Raw genomic sequence first — 21,034 nt, forward strand, 5'->3', positions numbered from 1 at the left:
GAATTACTTAGATGTAGTTATTATACTTACAATTCTACCATCACACGATCACTAATTATGTACATACGTCATACTGTCGTAACTTCCACGTACGGATCCGAATTCCACTCAATCACCGAATAATTGCTCCAAACGAAATTCCCTTTTAAGCTTAACGGTGCTTCTAGGGCTAGATACAGTATGGCCTTGGCTCCCTCCTCGAATATCTTAGTAGTTCTTCTTCCGTCACGACCGCTCAAACTTCCAGGGTTTACACAGTTGATTATAATCCCTTTATCAGCCCATTCCCTGTGCTGTAGAAAAGTTACAGCATTTAATGCTACTTTGCTCACGGCATGCACATTCATGCCCCAACCTTCAGTCTTCTCTACTCCCCTTCTCGCGGCGTATTCATATTCCTGGATTAAAGCGACCAGTTCATCTTCTGTCAATGTGGGATCGCTGATTCTCTTCCTTATATCTTCGTTTTCGATTGTGGCTAGAAGACCGGCTGGCCCGGACACGTTTACGACTCTAGCGTTTTCGTTCAGTAGCGGGTACACAAGTTTCCCAAAGTTTATGTATCCATAGAAGTTAACGCTTAAAGTTCGTCGGATTTTTTCGAAATTCGATAAATTCTTCTCTGCCACATAATCGGTGAGGTTTATCAGCAAATCGATCCTTTCGTCTAGATCCTGGATGTAGTGCCTCAGTCTGATGATGCTCTTTGTATACGTGATGTCCATTTGCAAGTAGCTGATTTCGATGTCGGGCCTCTCCAGACTCTTGAAGATGTTGAAGCCGGCTGTGTCATCTTCTGTAGTGAAGTAGATTTTTCCTTTGTGAGTCTCTGTGAGTTTTTTTAAGACTTGGTATCCGAGGTTGCTTGCGGCGCCGACGACCAGCGCTACGTTGCACATAGCGTCCGACTAGACACTGCTGGCGAGGTTTTGTTTATCGATGTTATCACTCCATCAATCGTCGTGTTATCGGCTTCGTAATGTAGCAGCGAGATAATGTGCTGTTGATAACGCGGACACTTTTGTGGGATGAGATCAGTTTTTTGATGCTGCAAATAAAATGAAACGAAACGATTTCATTTTCAAATACCTGAACAAATACAAATAAAAAAAATACCTATAAATAATCTAAAATCAAAAGTGTATTTCATTTTTCACCCATTGTTATTTGATTGAATTATAAATTTGTTATTGGTACGGATGGGAAGGAATAGTGTATTTTAGGTGTAAATAACATTATTGAGCTCATTTTAACCGTCTTATAATAATACGGTCCGGTCTGATTGGTGAGATTTCCAGAGAATACAGTATAATTGAAAATTGAACTTATATTTCAAGGTACGCGGCATTTATCTTCTGATTTTTATGTGCTTCAATACTCTCAGTACCACAGCCATACTGAGATACAAATTCACCCGCTATTTACAGCACAAAAATACTAGTTTTTTAATAATGAAAATAGTTATTGGAAGAAAACGAACGGCCTATTTTCACGCATTTCACGATATTGTCATGCTACCCTGAACATGTATATTGTAAATGACGGCTCAAATTTAATAATCACAAGCGTTGTGGCTACGAACCGTAACATAGTTTGCCTAGGCGAAGCTAAATTTGTTTCTGCCTGAAATATAATGTTGTAGTGAATTACATTATAATAAAGAATCTCTTATTTTGGGTCGTATAAAAGGCAAGCGCGCCGAGGGTAGAACACCAGTCAGATGGTCAGATCTGGTTAAAAAAGCGGTCTTTGGTAGTCTATACCATGGACGGCAATGCCACTCATGATATAAAACTGTTGAGGAAAGTCACATGTGATCGCGATCCTCAGCAGCGAGGGAACGATGAAGAAGAAGAAGTGAAACATAATTTATCGCAGCAGTAAGTGGTGCTATTTGCTTCTAGTCTGTTGTCGCAGGTTCTAGACTTAGTCTCCGATTATATTACTGGTGATAGGCAGGTATATAGGTTGAATGACAGTTTGCTAATTGGTACGGCATTCTGCTTATTTCTGCCACGAAGTAATCAAGCTCTTCTTCAACCCGTGTCCGCCTAATGCTGAGTGGAGGTCTCTTCGAATGCTACTGTCTTTGTCTTTCTTTTTTTTTATTGCTCTGATGCTTGGACGAGCTCTCAGCCCACCTGGTGTTAAGTGGTTACTGGAGCCCATAGACATCTACGACGTAAATGCGCCACGCACATTGAGATATAAGTTCTAAGGTCTCAAGTATAGTTACAACGGCTGCCCCACCCTTCAAATCGAAACGCATTACTGCTTCATGGCAGAAATATGCAGGGTGGTGGTACCTTCCCGCGCGGACTCACAATAGATCCTACCACCAGTAATTACGCAAATTATAATTTTGCGGGTCTCTTGCCTTTCTCATCCAGTCCCTACCAACCACTTTGATCAGATCATCGGTCCACCTCGTTGGCTGTCTGCCCACGTTACGATGTCCAGTACGAGGTCTCCACTCCAGTACTTTTGTGCCCCATCAAAGTAATCAAACACTTTCATTTAAAGGCTAAACAGTCGGCTCGGCCCGCTATACTGAGTAAATTATGAGTGACTCGGTGGTGCAGTGGTTAGCAGTTATTACAGCTGCGCCAAGGGTCGTGGGTTCTATTCCGCTTCGGGCATACGTTCGTGTGATGAACAGGTTTGTTTGCTCTTTGTCTGGGTGTTTATTATCCAAAAAATATATATAAGTATGCATGTCAGTCTCTGTTATAACAAAGGGAATCCTAATTTGGGGCCAGATGACTGTGCGTGATATGTTCCCAGTTATTTTTTATTTTTATTTTTTATTTTTAATACGCTCTCTTCGTTCTAAGAAAACAAATTGAAACATCTCCAAATAAATACTCTAATGTAAAAACTTAATTAGCTAATAGAAAGACTCCACCTAATTAATTAAGAAAACATTTTAGCTAACGATGCTTTGTATTATAATTATGTCATTCGTGATTTACTTCACAAATATTTGTTATCAAATTTTGTCTACGCAGTAAACAAGTAATGATTATTTCGCAATGTTTCTTGACTTATCTTAGATTGTTTTTTTGCTATTGCCATTCTAGGTGTACAGATGTGTGGCTCATTTAATGGTAAGTGGTCATCGATGATCATGAATATGAGTAGTGAACACAGCTGAACCGCTGTCCATTGGTTAGTACTAGAGTAGTTTCTAGACCATCGCACCGCCCGCCACCGGAGTAGAGTTCATCCATACTACCTGGAGCCACTGCGGTCATCCACAATGCGTTTCCAGAGATCTTTTTTGACACGTACCATCCGGCTATGGAATGAGCTCGCCTCCACGGTGTTTCCCGAGCGCTATGACATGTCCTTCTTCAAACGAGGCTTGTGGAGAGTGTTAAGCGGTAGGAAGCGGCTTGGCTCTGCCCCTGGCATTGCTGAAGTCCATGGGCGACGGTAACCACTCACCATCAGGTGGGCCGTAAGCTCGTTTGCTTACAAGGGCAATAAAAAAAAAAAAAAAACTCGATTCAAAAAGGTATGTATATCCGTGGAGTTCTTTCAAAGTCGGATAGGAAGTAAAATAATAATAATAAATAAAAATAATAATAAAATAAAGGAAAAAATTTCGTAAATAATAAACTATATTCGCGAATTGTGATTGGGTGATTCGAACTACTGACCGACGAGGTATTACAAATTCAATATAAAGAGTTCTTTTTTTTTTTTAAATTGTAATCAACGAAAACAGATAAGGAAAATATGTGCCAGTTTATCAGAATCATGCGTAACAATATCGGTTACGTAATAACTAGTTCTGTGTAAGATAGTCGCGTTACTTGAATTAAATCATTTAATAAACGAAGCCAGCATTGTGAGTTGCTAAGTCACGATGGCGCAGTCCTGTATCGCCAATATACTTATATCTGCCGCGAACTATTCACTCGTCACGCTCTGAAGCATAGGGCATAAATGTTAAAACAGCTGATATGTTGAACTCAGGTTTTAATTTGGATGCCGGCACTCACGCTGTTGTACTTTTTTTTTTCTTTTTTAATTGTCATGATAGGTGGACGAGCTCACAGCCCACCTGGTGTTAAGTGGTTACTGGAGCTCATACACATCTACAACGCAAATGCGCAACCCACCTTGAGACATAAAGTCTCAGTATAGTTACAACGGCTGCCCCACCCTTCAAACAGAAACGCATTACTGCTTCACGGCAGAAATAGGCGGGGCGGTGGTACCTACCCGTGCGGACTCCCAAGAGGTCCTACCACCAGTAATTACGTAAATTATAATTTTGCGGGTTTGATTTTTATTACATGATGTTATTCCTTCACCGTGGAAGTCAATCGTGAACATTTGTTGAGTACGGTACCTATAAGTTCCGGTAACCACTTAATCGCTGGTGGCCACTTAATCTAACCTGATGGTGATAAGATATAGTGAAAATCCTCATTACATTAGACCTAAAATGCAATGTATTTTATTGTGAAATTACCTGTTTTCTTCTTCTTTATCGTTCCCTCATTGCTGAGGATCGCGACTATGATTTTCCTCTATAGTTTTCGGTCTTGGGTGGCATGGACTGCGAGGTATAGACCTCCAATCGAGGTATAAACCACCAATCGCTTTCGTTATTACAACTGACCATCTGGTGATAGCGCGCTTGATTTCTATGCGATCTAAAATATTGAGCTTCTGTAATTAATCTTTAGGAGACCGCGTGCTGCGTCCGGAGAAGCTCATAATACGTTCTCGGCAGATGGCAGAGAGCCTTTTTTGGATGATTAGCTCTATAAAAATAGACTCATCTCACGGCAGTCCATGGTACCTGTCTACATATGTCATATGTGGTTGTCAGAGCTCATAGACATAGCTGTATGAATGTCGCCACACTCTGCAACAATGATGTCTAAGCTTTAATCTATACTAATATTATAAAGAGGAAAGGTTTGTTTGTATTGAAGGGCTCCGTTTGTTTGTATTGTAGGCTCCGAAGCTACTGAACCGATTTGAAAAATTATTTCACTGTTTGGAAACTACACTATTCCCGAGTAACATAAGCTATAATCTTTTTTTTTTTTTTAAATATGAATCTTTACTAAAAACTCCAATAATGTAACCCAAGATGTAAAAAAATTACCTAAAATATTCTTTACACGGCGTGCCCTGCGAAAACTATTGATGATAGAATAAAATAATATAATACGACTTTATAGAACACATTATTATTTACAAAAAGTGTCGCGACAGTATATGTCCATTGTAGCCATGCTGCAATAAGTGTTCTTTTATTTAAAAAAATAAAACAACGTTAAATATCGTTGAAATTTTTGTTAAATACCCAAGCGGAGCCGGAGCGGGCCGCTTGTTGTTAATAAAGACTGTCCCAGCCTTTTGATTAAGCACGAATAACTGCATAGAAGTAGAAAAGTTTTGGATGGTGAGCTTACAAAATATCCTATAATTAGTTTGATCTTTATGTATATGTAACTAAGTTTCATATTAGTTCGTCGTTGGAGTCATTCCTGAACACTTATTAAGTGCGTCTTAAAAACAATTTGATCTCCTGGTGGGATTTGAACGCTGGTATAGTCGCTTAGCTTGATACGAGTACACCGTCTTATCTTTTGGGCCAAGACGACTTCAGCAGTGACACTTATGTTAACTGCGTTATGTTTTATTATCGCGTACCGTTTATCTAGCGTTTGGTATTTGATTAAATTATCGAGTACTGATATTCGGTTGTAATTTCGTAGTATTTGCGTATACCTTAAGCAGAGTTATAAGGTATGTTTAAAACTGCTTCTACGGTTTGAAGATCACATCTCAAACAAGCTCTACACAATGTTATCAGAAACAGAACGAATATAAGACAATAAAAAAGTACACCAAGTGGCGAATACCAAAAGTTTTTAAACAAAGATATTCTGGTCGGGAATCTAGACTGGGATCCGAGGTATTGAAGTCATGGCGGATCAAGCAAAATCATATCAATAATTTGCTAGCCGAGACCATGATCATACGTCACGTTTATATATTATGTTTTTATTTATTGCCTAAATGGGTGGACGGGTTCACGACTGGTGTTAAGTGGTTACAGGAGCCCATAGATATCTACAGCGTAAATGCTGCCACCTAACTTCAGATATGAGTTCTAAGGTCTCCGTTTTTACACTACAACGGCTGCCTCAACCTTCAAACCGAAACACATTACTGCTTCACGGCGGAAATAGGCAGAGTGATGGTACCTACCCGTGCGAACTCACAAGACGTCCTACCACCAGTACCTTTGCAAAAACATACAGATATAATCTGGATTGACACATCGAATGCTTTGATAACAAGCATTCGATGTGTATAGTATGATGTCGATATATATGATGTCGAGTATAGATGTCGATAGTAAATGACGTGACCACTGTCGGGTATATGTTCTGTAATAGATACGACGGTATCTGCGCTTGTCCGTGATTTTACGTACCACCAGACCTATATATCGACTGGTAATTATGGACCACGCAGTGAAACGTGCGTCGTACTTTCGGAATTGCAAATTTTGCGGGTGGAACTGCGGGACCTGATTAGTATGCTATAAGTTTGGTGGTATGAAAATAATGAGGTCACAGCCCACTGAGTTTCTCATCGAATCTTCTCAGTAGGTCGTGATTCCGATCCGGTGGTAGATTAAGCGAAGCACTGCTCTTGCTAGGGCTAGTGTTAGCAAATTCTCTCAGGTTGAGCCCGTGAACTCACCTACTCGTCCGGGCAAAGCTGGAATAGCTCCTTAGGTTATCAATCAATAGGGTGTTTCCCACGGTGCTTCCCGAGCGCTACGACATGTCCTTCTTCAAACGAGGCTTGTGGAGAGTATTAAACGGTAGGCAGCGGCTTGGCTCTGCCCCTGGCATTGATGAAGTCCATGGGCGACGGTAACCACTCACCATCAGTTGGGCCGTATGCTCGTCTGTCTGCCTACAAGGGCAAAAAAAAATAATTAAAAAAATGAGATCTCAATGCCGCGGTATTGAGCAGGTGACCTCTTGACTCTAAGGCACGTGTTCTATCGTGCTACTCCAGGCCATGCCAATACGTGAACATATAATCTGGCTAATCAAACATTTATCGGAACCATCCAAAAAAACACGGAAATTCTAAATAAGGAACGTCACTGAGACGACACACACATTACGTTTTACTCAGCTTTTTTCAATGTTCTCTCTCCTATTTCAATTCCAGGTACGCGAAATACGGTCGAGAGTCCCAATCAATTTTAGCCTTTAGCTTGATTGTAATAAAGATCACCGGCAACCCGGGGTGTGCCCGTTGAAAGATTTTATTTGTAATTCGCTTTTTAAGCTCGTTTGTGGCGCGTCGAGCGGCCTGTACCGCTTCCGGGATGGCAATTTTTCAGAAATACCTTTCGAAATTTTACGTACGATTGCTGCGTGTCCTGGTCCGCTTTGAATTACGAATCTATACTAATATTATAAAGCTGAAGAGTTTGTTTGTTTGAACGCGCTAATCTCAGGTCATACTAATCAGGCCTGAACCTCGCCAAATTCTGGAGGATGCTAATGTTCACCTCTCACAACAAGGACTCAAGATAATTAGCACCACTTCTCTAACAAAACATTATAAAATAAACAATTTTCAATTAACTGAAAATAATCGTTCTATTAGTGTTTTTTGTCATAATTAGTGTGAATAAGAAAAAGTTCTCAATTTTCAGTTTAGAATTACTGTTCGCTGAAGTTAGAGAAGGCGGTATTTTAGCAATCTAAGCTCTTGGCCCGACTGATTGTCGACGATACGATGCGACACAGAGCGATGTTATTCCATTAGGATTAATTTTATTGATTTAAATGATCAACCGGTTTGCTGAACATCTATATCTATACTAATTTAAATATTATAAAGCTAAAGAGTTTGTCTGTTTGAACGCGCTAATCTCAGGAACTACTGGTTGGTTTTTAAAAAATTCTTTCAGTATTAGATAGCCCATTTATCGAGGAAGGCCATAAGCTATATAACATCACGCTAAGACCTACAAGAATACAAGGGGAGCACCAGTAGTGTTTCAAAATCGGGGTTATTTTTACCTTTTTAGAGTTTCCGCTGCGCGCGCTGCAGAAGCGGTTAAAGTTTCGCTAAAGTAATGTATGACAGAATTGTTCCCCTTTAAAAGATCTAAAAAAAAGTCCAGCATATGTCTATTTATTAAGGTTAGCCTCACTATAACGTTTTTTATGCTAACCAAATTTGTACTCAAATAAAGCATTATTTATGAACTATTCCACGCGGACGAAGTCGCGGGCAAAAGCTAGTCAAATTATAAAACACGTGGCCTTTATCATTCTTTTGCACACGTTTAGAGATGGCATTTCGAAATTTATTCGCGACTGGACACCCGGAATGTTTTTGAAGGCGTCGCATCGTTGCTTATAGAATTAAATAGGATTACTGTTTGCGTTTCTGTCAAGCGATGCACCTATTTCTGCGGTCAAGTTCGGGTAGTCACCAATTATTAACTAACCACTAGTACTGCTGGTAGGACTTCTTGTGAGTTCGCACGGGTAGGTACCACCACCCTGCCTATTTCTGCCGTGAAACAGAAGTGTTTTGGTTTGAAGGGTGGGGCAGCCGTTGTAACTATAGTGAGACCTTCGAACTCATATCTCAAGGTGGGTGGCGGCATTTACGTTATAGATGTCTATGGCCTCCGGTAACCACTTAACATCAGGTGGGCTGTGAGACCGTTCAATCATCTGTCAAATAAAATACGTTCCTGTAGTTACTATAAGAAATCTCTGTTTGCGATTAGTTCGCCCACTAGGCACCGTAAAATGATTTTTGTCATATCACTGTTTTATGATAATGTTATGGGCTGGAATTCGTGATAAATAAAACTTCCAGTGAAGTACAAATTATAACTCTATTTAACACTTAGAACGCCTTAGGAACATTTCACAATTCGCAATTCACTTCTTCCGCTTCGCTTCAGGTGATCCGTACGCTGATTCGCTTCGAGTAGAACCGATTATTGTATAATAATATAATAATAATAATAAGAAATAAATAAATATTTTACTAACAATCACGCCACGTTAACTGGTCCCGTGCTAAGTTCGTAAAGAACTTGTGTTACAGGTACCGGATAACGGAAATAAATGTAAGATTTTTATTATACACATACATATGTTTAATATACATCCATAACCCTGGAAAAGACATTTTATATTCATCATACAAATATCTTCCTTTAACGGGATTCGAACCCGCGACCCCTTTGTGTAGTGACCATCTCACTTACCACTATACCACACGGTCGTTCATGTAGTCTCTGTAACGCTTTTATAGTCGCCACGACAAGTCTAGGGTTATCGAGAATATTCCCGATAAGGCGAGTCGATAAGTGTTTCTGCTATTTGATAATAGATGGCGCTACACCTCTCGAGCATTCTCGATATTAGTAGATCTCTTGATATTCGTTTCTGCTATTCGACGACAGATCGCGTTACTCTTACCGGCGTAACAATAAAAATACCTACAATGAACCCTAACCATTTACCACCACGTGGGTTTTTGTCACGTGTAGTCTGGTGCAGTACCCGGTCTTCGTTCTCGTCGAACCTGTCGCTTGCGACGAAGCCCACAGACACACCCCACTGAGTTTTTGTACCGTATGTTCCATGGGGAGTGCTCTGAGGAGTTGTTTGAGATGATACCGGCATCTCGTTTTTACCATCGCACCGCCCACCACCGGAGTAGAGTTCATCCATACTACCTGGAGCCACTGCGGTCATCCACAGTGCGTTTCCAGAGGTATTTTTTGCCACGTACCATCCGGCTATGGAATGAGCTCCCCTTCACGGTGTTTCCCGAGCGCTATGACATGTCCTTCTTCAAACGAGACTTGTGGAGAGTATTAAGCGGTAGGCAGCGGCTTGGCTCTGCCCCTGTCATTGCTGAAGTCCATGGGCGACGGCGACCACTCACCATCAGGTGGGACGTATACTCGTCTGCCTACACGTTTCCGATCCGGTGGTAGATTCTGCGAAGCACGGATTTTGCTAGAGTTCGTGTTAGCGACGCCGTCAGGTTTGAGCCCCGTGAGCTCACCTACTAGTTAAGTTTACGCTGAAATATCCTCTCAAGGCTATCGACTTAGGTAGGAAAAAAAAGATGTAGTATAAAACAGAGGCAGCATCTGAGCGGATCACGATCGTGAACGAGTACAGAGCCGTTAAAATCTCCAATAGAGACCGAGACACCAGAAAATCTATGTGGTCGTCGTGGCCTAACGGATAAGACGTCCGGTGCATTCGTGTTGAAGCGATGCACCGGTGTTCGAATCCCGCAGGCGGGTACCAATTTTTCTAATGAAATACGTACTCAACAAATGTTCACGATTGACTTCCACGGTGAAGGAATAACATCGTGTAATAAAAATGAAACCCGCAAAATTATAATTTGCGTAATTACTGGTGGTAGGACCTCTTGTGAGTCCGCACGGGTAGGTACCACCGCCCCGCCTGTTTCTGCCGTGAAGCAGTAATGCGTTTCGGTTTGAAGGGTGGGGCAGCCGTTGTGACTATACTGAGACCTTAGAACTATATCTCAAGGTGTGTGGCGCATTTACGTTGTGGATGTCTATGGGCTCCAGTAACCACTTAACATCAGGTGGGCTGTGAGCTCGTCCACACAGCTAAGCAATAAAAAAAAAAAAAAAAAAAGTAAGTTTATCAACAAAAGTATGAGCGAAATTTGTCTTTACCCCCTCCGAAGTTTCGCGGCGGAGATAATCCGCGAGGAGCAAGCACGGCACCTGAACGAATGAATAATGCATCTGTACTTTGTCGAACAACTCTGGTTTTGATAAATTTACTTAGCTCTCTCTCCTATTACTCGCGCCGGAGCTATTTCATTTATTATTTGAAGCCAAGGGGACACTTAGAGCCAAGTTTACGGGGTAGATACGTCGTCGATGCTGTACTGATTTGTGAAAGTGTTCCGAGGTTAGCGCTCGGAGAGGAATGTTTGTTGGGAGACATCTTTAACGTGGAGGGAGGCCTCTAATAACTTATAGTTTTTAAGTACAACATTTTGATTTATCATTAGTTAATTATTGCAACAATCAAACAAAACCCACAAATTAAATAAAAAAGCATTTTATTGACGCGTTCCATTATATACTCTTTATGCATTATAGTTTTTTCTTTTTTTAAATATACGTATGTAGTTTAAAAAACTGTTTTTGTTTTATTCAATATTACTAAATTATTTCTTATTTTTTATTCGGTTAATGTTGGTCAGGATTTTAGAGCGAAGTTACAAAATTTTTTTTGTTAATTTGTAATTTCTTGCCATCGCCTTTGATGTGTAGTAAACATTTTCAAAGTTGAATGAACATTTTCAAGTTAATCGGAAAGAAATAGGCAAAAATAACATGAATCCGCACAATTTTTTCCAAAAACTAGATTTGCCTTTATTATTTTTATGGCGACATATATTTCAGAGAAGTACATTTCGGTTTCTAACGGCAAATGTAGACACCTTCGGGATGTGAAGTCTAATTCTAGGACTTCATTTCTTCACTTCGAAACGCATTGCGTGAAAAATAGATTGGTGATGTCCACGGGCACCAATGTAGACTATATATACTCTATAATAATGTAGCTAATTGTGCGTTAATCAAAGTAAGAAATATGATAGTTGCAGCGTTTATTCTTTTTGTCCTGACGAGTCAACGAGCTGACGGCCCACATGGTGTAAAGTCACTTTTGGAGCGGAATGCCGCCACCCACTTTGAGACATGTGGTCGAAATATAGATTGCATTGTCTATCTTATCGTGCTCCGCACTAAGCACTTCATTTTCCCCCCTTTGCCTTTTCATGAGTTCTGCCTCATGCGAGGTTCGAACGTGGCTTGTTGAGCGACAGGAGGTTTTAGTTGGTTCGACTCCGACATGCCCCGCCCTCCATCCCCAGTGGAGGGTGGAAGTCCGGCGATTTCCTCCTGACAAAAAAAAACCATTGTGAGTCCACAATAAGTAGTACTGCCATACTTAACAACGGTGGGCGATTACAGTGAATCCATCTCTGGTGAATCTCTTAGTTGCCTTTACCGACACTCATGGCAGAGACCGGGTGGTGCTATTCTAGACCAGCACACACCACACCAGATACTAGTTTTCTTTTTTTTAAATGCTGTTATCGAATTTATCATCAGGCATCAGCTGAGATCCCGCGCAGATCATTAGTTAATTCGTCATACTATTTTAGGCCGACCGAACGGACTTCGATTTGCTTCAGCCTAAATTCTAAAGCATATGTAAACGTAATATCGAATTTCTCAATTGAATTCGAATATGTGAGTAATCCTAACGAAAGATCGAAGTCATAAATTCTAGACAATAATCTATATACTTATATATAAAAATGAATTGCTGTTCGTTAGTCTCGCTAAAACTCCAGAACGGCTGGACTGATTTGGCTAATTTTGGTTTTGAATTCTTTGTGGAAGTCCAGAGAAGGTTTAAAAGGTAGATAAATATGAAAATGTTCGAAATTAAATAAAAATAACAATTTTATTTTTCCTTTGATGTGTCCCCCGTCGGACGGATTCCTTTTGTTTGTTTTAAGTTTATTTTATACAAAAGTTTAGATCTTTTATTTATCAATTGAGGCACTACGAAGTCTGCCGGGTCAGCTAGTCAATAATATTTATTCGAAATACGAGTAACATAGCGTAGTCCCAATCGACCGGGCTGCAAGCCATCGATCAAACTTCTCTCCACAGCCGAACCGAATTGTTTTTATCATCTAAATTGAAATCTGCCGAGTTCATCGACAAACAAAACGAAAAAACAAAAAACGATTAAAAAAACGTTTCGCATTACATATAACGTGGATATCGTGGAACAAATGAGTTAATTATGTATTCAATTGGAATGTTGTGAAATTTTTTGCTTACATTAATTACACTGATGTTATTTGTCTATGTCCTATATCCAGACACTCATATATCCAGCAATGGACAACTATGGGCTGATAGAATAGAATATATAATATTATGTTATTTATTTTTGTATAACACAATATAATGGTCGCATTAGAACAAGGATGTCGAAGGAAGTCGTCGTGGCCTAAATGATACAACGTCCGGTGCATTCGTATGTAGCAATGCACCGGTGTTCGAATCTCGCCAGCAGGTACAAGTTTTTCCAATGAAATTCATGCATAATAAATGTTCACGATTGACTTCTAGGGGGAAGGAATAACAGCGTGTAATAAAAATCAAACCAGCAAAATTTTAATTTGCATAATTACTGGTGGTAGGATGTCTTGCGAGACCTTAGAATAAGTTCTAAGGTCTCACTTAAGACATGAGTGTTTCGAGGTGAGTGGGGGCATTTACTTTGTAGTTGTCTATGGGCTCCAGTAACCATTTAACATCAGGTGGGCCGTGAGCTCGTCCACAAATCTAAGCAATAAAAAAAAAAGTATTTTTGTAAATACACAGGTTTATTTCACCGTCGCTTCTATTTATTGCTACTCGGTTATTACGGTATATACGGTACACGCTTAGCGTCAGGTGAAGCATGAGCGTCATTGTCCATATGAGTTTAGATGCTTATCTAAACCTCAAGATAAGGCTAGCTACTGGTCTAATCATTTATTTTTATAGCATAGATACGAAGATTTGTAATTCATTTTCATTAAAATAAAAGCTATAAACATGAATTTATTTTAATGAAAGTTGAAAACTTGAAAGATTTCAAAGGAGACGTATGGTAACTCGAAATGGGCCGCTTATAATCGTAAAGGTACGAGCGGCAACGGATCGGCCCGCGGCTAAGCCCGCCACTCGAAAAAATCAAGTTTTAATCAAAGTATGTACAGTTCGCAGCAAAAGTGAATGCTTAAGAACGGCCGTGGTAATGATGGATGGAAAGCTTGGACTTCAATCGAAGCTTTTAGGTTGGGTACTCGTGCTCAGTGGCGTGCAATTGAAGAGGCCTATGTCCAGCAGTGGACTGCTATAGGCTGATGATGATGATGATGAATTTCCTTCCTGTTCGTACACTCTTGACAGAGTGGTCGTGGTCATGCATCAGTCGGATCCTGCGATACTGATGCTCTCGCGATGCGAGGCTATGTGGCACGATGTTTCGCAGATGATGAATTGTGCAGTGCTTAAATGACGGGTGTATTATCGTTATGAGAAATATTATTACTACCTCCAGCTACTTCTTTCGGAGCAGAGTTCATCCATATTATCTGGAACCGCTGCGTTCATCGACAGTGTGTTTCCAAAGATCTTTTCTGCCACTTACCATCCGGTATTGGAATGAACTCCCCTCCACGGTGTTTCCCGAGCGCTATGTCCTTCTTCAAACGAGGCTTGCGGAGAATCCTTAATGGTAGGCAGCGGCTTGGCTCTGCCCCTGGCATTGCTGACGTCTATGAGTGACGGTAGCCACTTACTATCAGGGAGCCCGTATGCTCGTTTGTCTACAAAGGCAATAAAAAAAAACTTATGCTTAATTCCCTTAAATCAACAGTAGTAGTAAGTGTTTTCTCCTAAATTTCTTTTCCCTTTCGAATTCATTCTACCCTCGCCCGTAATTTTTTCTGTGAGGTAGGTAGTTTATTACTAGCGCTAAGGTCTATCGTAACCTCGCACGTGTAAGTAGCCTAATACTGTGTTTTTGTGGCAATCAACGACATCCAAGGTGAAAGGATGAAATAGTTCAATAAATGTTTTAATAGTTTCTTAAGCAAGCAAACATTAGAAGAAATTTAAATATCGAAGTGATCACGAAACTGAACAAATTCTCCAAATATATTAAATACCGACAACATAAAAGATTATAAAAATCTATAAATAATAAAAATAAATACTCGATAAGTTTTGATGTTGACTGTACGTGGCTACTTTCGACTCGGTCCGAATGTTTCACCTGAATTTTTATGAAACAAAAGAAAGTTTGACTGAGAATAATCCGAAATTATGTGGCGGGAGGCAATCTAAGATTATTTTGGGGTAAAAAATTGGTACTTCAGAACCACTTTTCGGTACGAGAATAATTTATATTTTAAGCTTAATTTTCAGACTTCTTAAAATTACTTGTTAATTATTGTGGTTTAGAAGTCAGCTGCGAAGTTTTTGGTCGGCTATGCAGTGTTACAGTTGCAAATAGACAACACGGTAGGTCTTAGGGCGTAAATGTTGGACGTAGGTTGGACCACATTTTTGAAATACCATACAAAGAGAAAATATAGAGAAATATGCCGTAGAGAAGGAAAATACATATATAGGTCCTCAAATCAATGTGGCCTCATCTATCAATTTACGTAAAAATGAATTTAACTGTCGTTCCAATTTTTTCTCGATACAGGATATCACGTACGGATAAAATTACCGTTGTAACAGTATTACCCGGCGACCGCATATATCCAATAAACCGGTTTTAACGTCATTAACTGCACGTATCCTAGAACCGGTCGTGAGGCGGTTATCCGGTTTTCTAATATTCGATTTAAATGCATGCGACCACCTGCGGCAGATAGTTTGCGACTGTCGTGAACCTTCAAGACGTCTTTGTGTAATTCAGTGTTTGTGTTTAGTCGTGATTGATTCTTTTTAATTGTGAGATCGGAGACGAATAAGCGCATTAAAACCGCCGTCTGCCTGATAACAATTTCTTAGTATACAATAATTAATGTTAAAATCTTAAAATATTAAACTGATTGCTAATTTCTTTTTGTGTCACTAAGTGTTCGGGAATTACAGATGTGTTGGAAGAACTAAATGATAGAAAATTGAGATAAAATTCAGAGAGTATATTTTAATATATCACACAGCTCGTATTACAAACTATAAAAAACATTTTTAAAGTCACGGTGTTCAGTTCGCGTTGTAAGTAGCTCAGAAAATGTGTCTCGGTCAAGTACCTAAACACATTAAGTCCGAATTTGGTGAAGTGATTTTTGAATACGAGTTTCGACGCGAAACTAACGCCGCCGAAACAGCTAGCAATATCAATGTTGCGTTTGGAGAGGGCACTGCTAATGAACGCGCCGTGCGATTTTGGTTTAAGCGCTTTCGTGATAGAAATTTTGATTTGGAGAACGAACCACGTGGAAGACCGGCTGCACGTGTGAATAACAAAGAATTGAAAGAGATGGTGAAAGCCAACCCGAGAAAAACTACCCAGGAATTAGCGGCATGATTTAACAATTACCTTACCAAACCTTACCAAAAAAATTGACTGATTTGCGTCAAATTAATGAAATATAATAAAAAAATATGAAAAATGGGTGCGTCATGATTGGTCTGATCTGCAGAAAGAAGCTCGTGTTGAAACATGTGTTGCCTTGTTGAATCGATACAGAAATAAATGAATATTGAATCGAATTGTGACATGTGATGAAAAGTGGATTCTTTAAGATAACCGTAAGCGAAAATTGCAGTAGCTGACGCAGGTGAAACACCGCAACAGTGTTCTAAAGCAAAGCTTCCCAATAAAAAGGTAATGGTAAATATTTGATGGTCTCAGCATGGTGTTATTCACTGTAGCTTTCTCCGATCTGGTCAAGCAATAACGGCAGAAGTCTACTGTGCCAAACTCCAAACAATGATAGCAAAACTTGCAGTGAAACAGCCCCGACTAATGAATCGATCTTCACCATTATTGCTCCATGATAACGCGAGACCTCATACAGCAAGAGAAACTGATTTAACTCTACTGGAACTGCAATTAGAAATCATTCGCCACCCTCCATATTCGTTAGACCTTGCTCAAACGCAAAATTACTTTTTTGCGTAATTACTGGTGGTAGGACCTCTTGTGAGTCCGCGCGGGTAGTTACCACCGCCCTGCCTATTTTTGCCGTGAAGCAGTAATGCGTTTCGGTTTGAAGGGCGGGGCAGCTGTTGTAACTATACTGAGACCTTAGAACTTATACCACAAGGTAAGTGGCGCATTTACGTTGTAGATGTCAATGGGTTTCAGTAAGCACTTAACACCAGGTGAGCTCGTCCACGCATCTAAGAAATAATAATAAAAAAAACAGAACACCATTTTTTTCGTGGTTTGGACAATTTTCTACGTGATTAAAAGTTTTCTTCCCAGGAGGCAGTACAAAATGCTTTCACACAGTTTGTAGAATCTAGATCACCAGAGTTCTATCGCAAAGGCATAAATGACCTTTCTATTAGATGGCAGCAATATATAGATAATAATGGTACATATTTTGATTAAATAAATATGTTGAGTGAAAAAAAAAACGAATTTCAGTTTTTCAGTACAAATCGGCAATTTCATACTTAAACCCCAAATTTTTTTGTATCTGGTTTTCTCTACATTTCATCATGTCAATCACCAGTACTTTCCGATGTCTTCGTTTTTCTATACGGATCTCACACATTGGCATCTTCTTGGATATATTTCAAACAAAACTATGTTGAGATACGATATTCATTGAACCAAAAAAAGTAAGATTAAATGTGCTGGTGTACCCTCTTGGCTCAGTGAATGTGCGAGACAAGCTAAAGGAAATCTTTGACTAGTGCAAGGATTTGTAGAGATGTGATGAAATCGATATTTAAATTATCGAGTGACATTTTATATTTTTATTTTCTTTTTACGCTTAAATATTATTTTATATATTTATAAAAATAAATAAAATTGGAGTGTCTATTTGTAATAATAAAATAACCACTTTTTACTAAATGCGTGTACATGCACCAAAATATTTTTTTAATTTTTTTTGTATTCTGTCTGTCTGTTTGTTCTGGCTAATCTCTGGAATGGATGGACTGATTTTGACGAGACTTTCACTGATATGTAGCTGATGATATAAGGAGTAACTTAGGCTTCGGCCGCTGCGTCACCCGCGGCACGACAATAACTGCGCGGTAACATCGCGGGACTTAGTTGTCAATAATAAAATTTAATCTTTCCGAAGCGAAGAGAGGGCGGGTCGCTAGTTTTTAATAAAAACATTTTCGACTTGATACTTTCATAGCATATATTCTTAAATGACATTATAATATGTACGATCACATTGAAGCAATAAGTAACATCTTAAATTTTATACGTAACTAAATGATTGCCGCTTTTTTATTGCTTTTATAGGCGGACGAGCTCACGCTCCACTTGGTATTAAGTGATAACTGAAGCCCTTAGACATCAACAACGTAAATGCTGTCACCTACCTTGAGAGATGTGTTCTAGTCTCATTTCTTACAGTACAACGGCTGCCCCACCCTTCAAACCGAAACGCATTACTGCTCTACAGCAGAAATAGGTATGGTGGTGCTACCTACCCGTGCGGACTCACAGACGTCCTATCACCATTGGTGATAGAGAGCAGGACGAGGCAGCACAGATAGGTACTACCGACCTGCCTATTTCTACTATGAAGCACAATACAACTAAAATGTACCGATTTTATATAACTCATGTGTATCATTTAGGGCTTCTAGCTGAAATGTGTTCAACGAGTAATTCCGAGCAGACGAGTGCTACGCGGCAGAAATCGGCAGATTTGACACGAAAATTGCAATTATTTTGCGGCATAAATCGGTAGATTGATTATATCAAATCATGTGGGAAAAATACGTCCTATCACTAGAATAGGCAATAAAAACGAAAAAAGTTTATGAAACAGTGCATTATCGACTACTATTTCAACTAACTTTGTACTCAATCTAAATTAAATCGTCATGATGCGTCATGAGCGAGTGAAATTTAAAATAGATGAATAAGTAAGTATTAATTTAATTCGTTCACGTCACTGGTTTCTTCAGTGAGAACTTCTATGTAAAGAGGTGTGATATTCACGGATCGCTTGGAGCCTCTGGGTCTGCGAAGGGACTTCGGTTCCCTCTGTATTTTGTACCGCATGTTCCATGGGGAGTGCTCTGAGGAATTGTTCGAGATGATACCAACGTCTCGTTTTTACCATCGCACCGCCCGCCACTGGAGTAGAGTTCACCCATACTACCTGGAGCCACTGCGGTCATCCACAGTGCGTTTCCAGAGGTCTTTTTTGCCACGTACCATCCGGCTATGGAATGAGCTCCCCTCCACGGTGTTTCCCGAACGCTATGACATGTCCTTCTTCAAACGAGGCTTGTGGAGAGTATTAGGCAGTAGGCAGCGGCTTGGCTCTGCTCCTGGCATTGCTGAAGGCCATGGGCGACGGTAACCACTTACCATCAGGTTGGCCGTACGCTCGTCTGCCTACAAAGGCAATAAAAAAAAAAAATAACGCCGGGCTTCGAAAACTGCTCACACGAGGTGACTCAAGTTCTTTCCTTCATTTCATTGTATTCGTAACTAGCGACCCGCCCTCGCTTTGCTTCGGAAACATTAAATTTTATTACTGATTGCTGAGTCCCACGACGCTACCCGCAACTATTTTCGTACCGCGGGTGACGCCGCGGGGCAGAGCCAGTCTAAGAAAAGTAGCCTAAGTTACTCCTTATATCATCAGCTACCTATCAGTGAAAGTCTCGTCAAAATCGGTCCAGTCATTTCAGAGATTAGCCGGAACAAACAGTCAGACAGACAGACAGACAAAAATTGTAAAAAATGTTATTTTGGTGTATGAACCGTATATATATTCATAATATGCATGTAGTAAAAACCGGTTATTGCAATAGTACAAACAGACACTCCAATTTTATTTATATATATAGATAAGTCGAAACACACTCTACACAAGTTAAATTATATGTGCAGAGCTAATAAATAATTCGCAAATATAACATAGCCTGTATCTCTCCTTGCATCGCTTTTGTGGGACTCATATGTAGAAAGTGGTCCCGCAAATGTTGGCCTTTGAACAAGTTTGTGATGAGTCAGGCGGAAAATTAAAACGAACTCGTTTTCTGTCTATGTTTGCCTCTGTATCGAATACATGAGTGCGAGTAATGAGTGTTCCGCAAATAGGAACCGGGAGACTGTTCCGGTCCCAACGGATTAGATTAATAACATTTTTATCTTTGGTATCGATGGCCCGATGGTCTGCCAGAGGTCACTAGAATCATAACGCTAATGTTTCCGACTATCTTGATACAGTATTGAAGCGCTGGATTACACGTTGACCTCTATAAAAATGAGTGATTCACTTCGTCATCGGGGTCCAAAGGATAAGACGTCCGGTGCATTCATATGTAGCGATGCACCAGTGTTCGAATCCCGCAGGCGGGTACCAATTTTTCTAATGAAATACGTAGGTACTAAACAAATGTTCACGATTGACTTCCACGGTGAAGGAATAGCATCGCGTAATAAAAATGAAACCCGCAAAATTATAATTTGCGTAATTACTGGTAGTAGGACCACTTAACACCAGATGGGCTGTGAGCTCGTCCACCCATCTGAGCAATAAAAAAAAATTCTCTTGACCTCTTTGTTGCACGTCTTAATAAACATTTTCCATTGATAGCCGGTATTACAATCGCGAACGAGCTAGGCATTTAGTGCAATGAAATATAAAGGACAAGTTTATCGCATTGTCCACGGACAACAGCGACTATTGCTTCCATGTGCTTATCAAATCGAAAAGTTTTTGTGTTATAACTCCCATTGTTATATGAATAAATGCGAATTAATTTTGTTAGCATACGAATTTCTAATCGTAAAGCTACGTTCTGGGTCACGTGCTGTGTGTCTGGGCGGCGGGCACATTCGATAATCTGCAAGTTTTTCCTCGCTCTGGATGTGGGTCAAGAGAAACTCGGAAGGGAGAGCGCTAAGGCTTCTCGTATCCGCACGACTTTGCTCGCTATTTACGAGCTAGATGGGTCGTATTCCCGTATTTATCTGATAGAGAGCGATATAGCATTATTATAACGTTTGAGTCGTTTATTGGTTAACTTGCTATTGAGACTTCGTGGCTCAAGACAAGCGCCTATTTTCACAGTGTCATTTTTTGAAGTTATACTTCTTTAGACGCGTTATGAAAAATTGATGATAGTGAAATTTTACGATGCGCGCGCACCGTGACACAAAATTAACAGAATGAAGTT

At 39.9% G+C, this 21,034-nt stretch overlaps 2 protein-coding genes across 12 annotated transcripts in view; one reads left to right on the plus strand and one right to left on the minus strand.

Moving 5' to 3' along the window:
• The window catches only part of mmd (disintegrin and metalloproteinase domain-containing protein mind-meld), a 937,314-nt gene that overhangs the window by 53,561 nt on the left and 862,719 nt on the right, over window positions 1-21,034 (plus strand). The gene's annotated exons all lie outside the window — the stretch shown is intronic.
• On the minus strand, window positions 7-1,058 carry LOC114248943 (carbonyl reductase [NADPH] 1-like). Its single transcript, XM_028182382.2, has one exon. It carries the CDS (start codon window positions 897-899, stop codon window positions 69-71), a length of 831 nt encoding a protein of 276 aa, XP_028038183.2. The 5' UTR covers window positions 900-1,058; the 3' UTR covers window positions 7-68.

This window comes from Bombyx mandarina, chromosome 10 (genome assembly GCF_030267445.1).
Source record: "Bombyx mandarina strain Sakado chromosome 10, ASM3026744v2".
Taxonomy (NCBI): domain Eukaryota; kingdom Metazoa; phylum Arthropoda; class Insecta; order Lepidoptera; family Bombycidae; genus Bombyx; species Bombyx mandarina.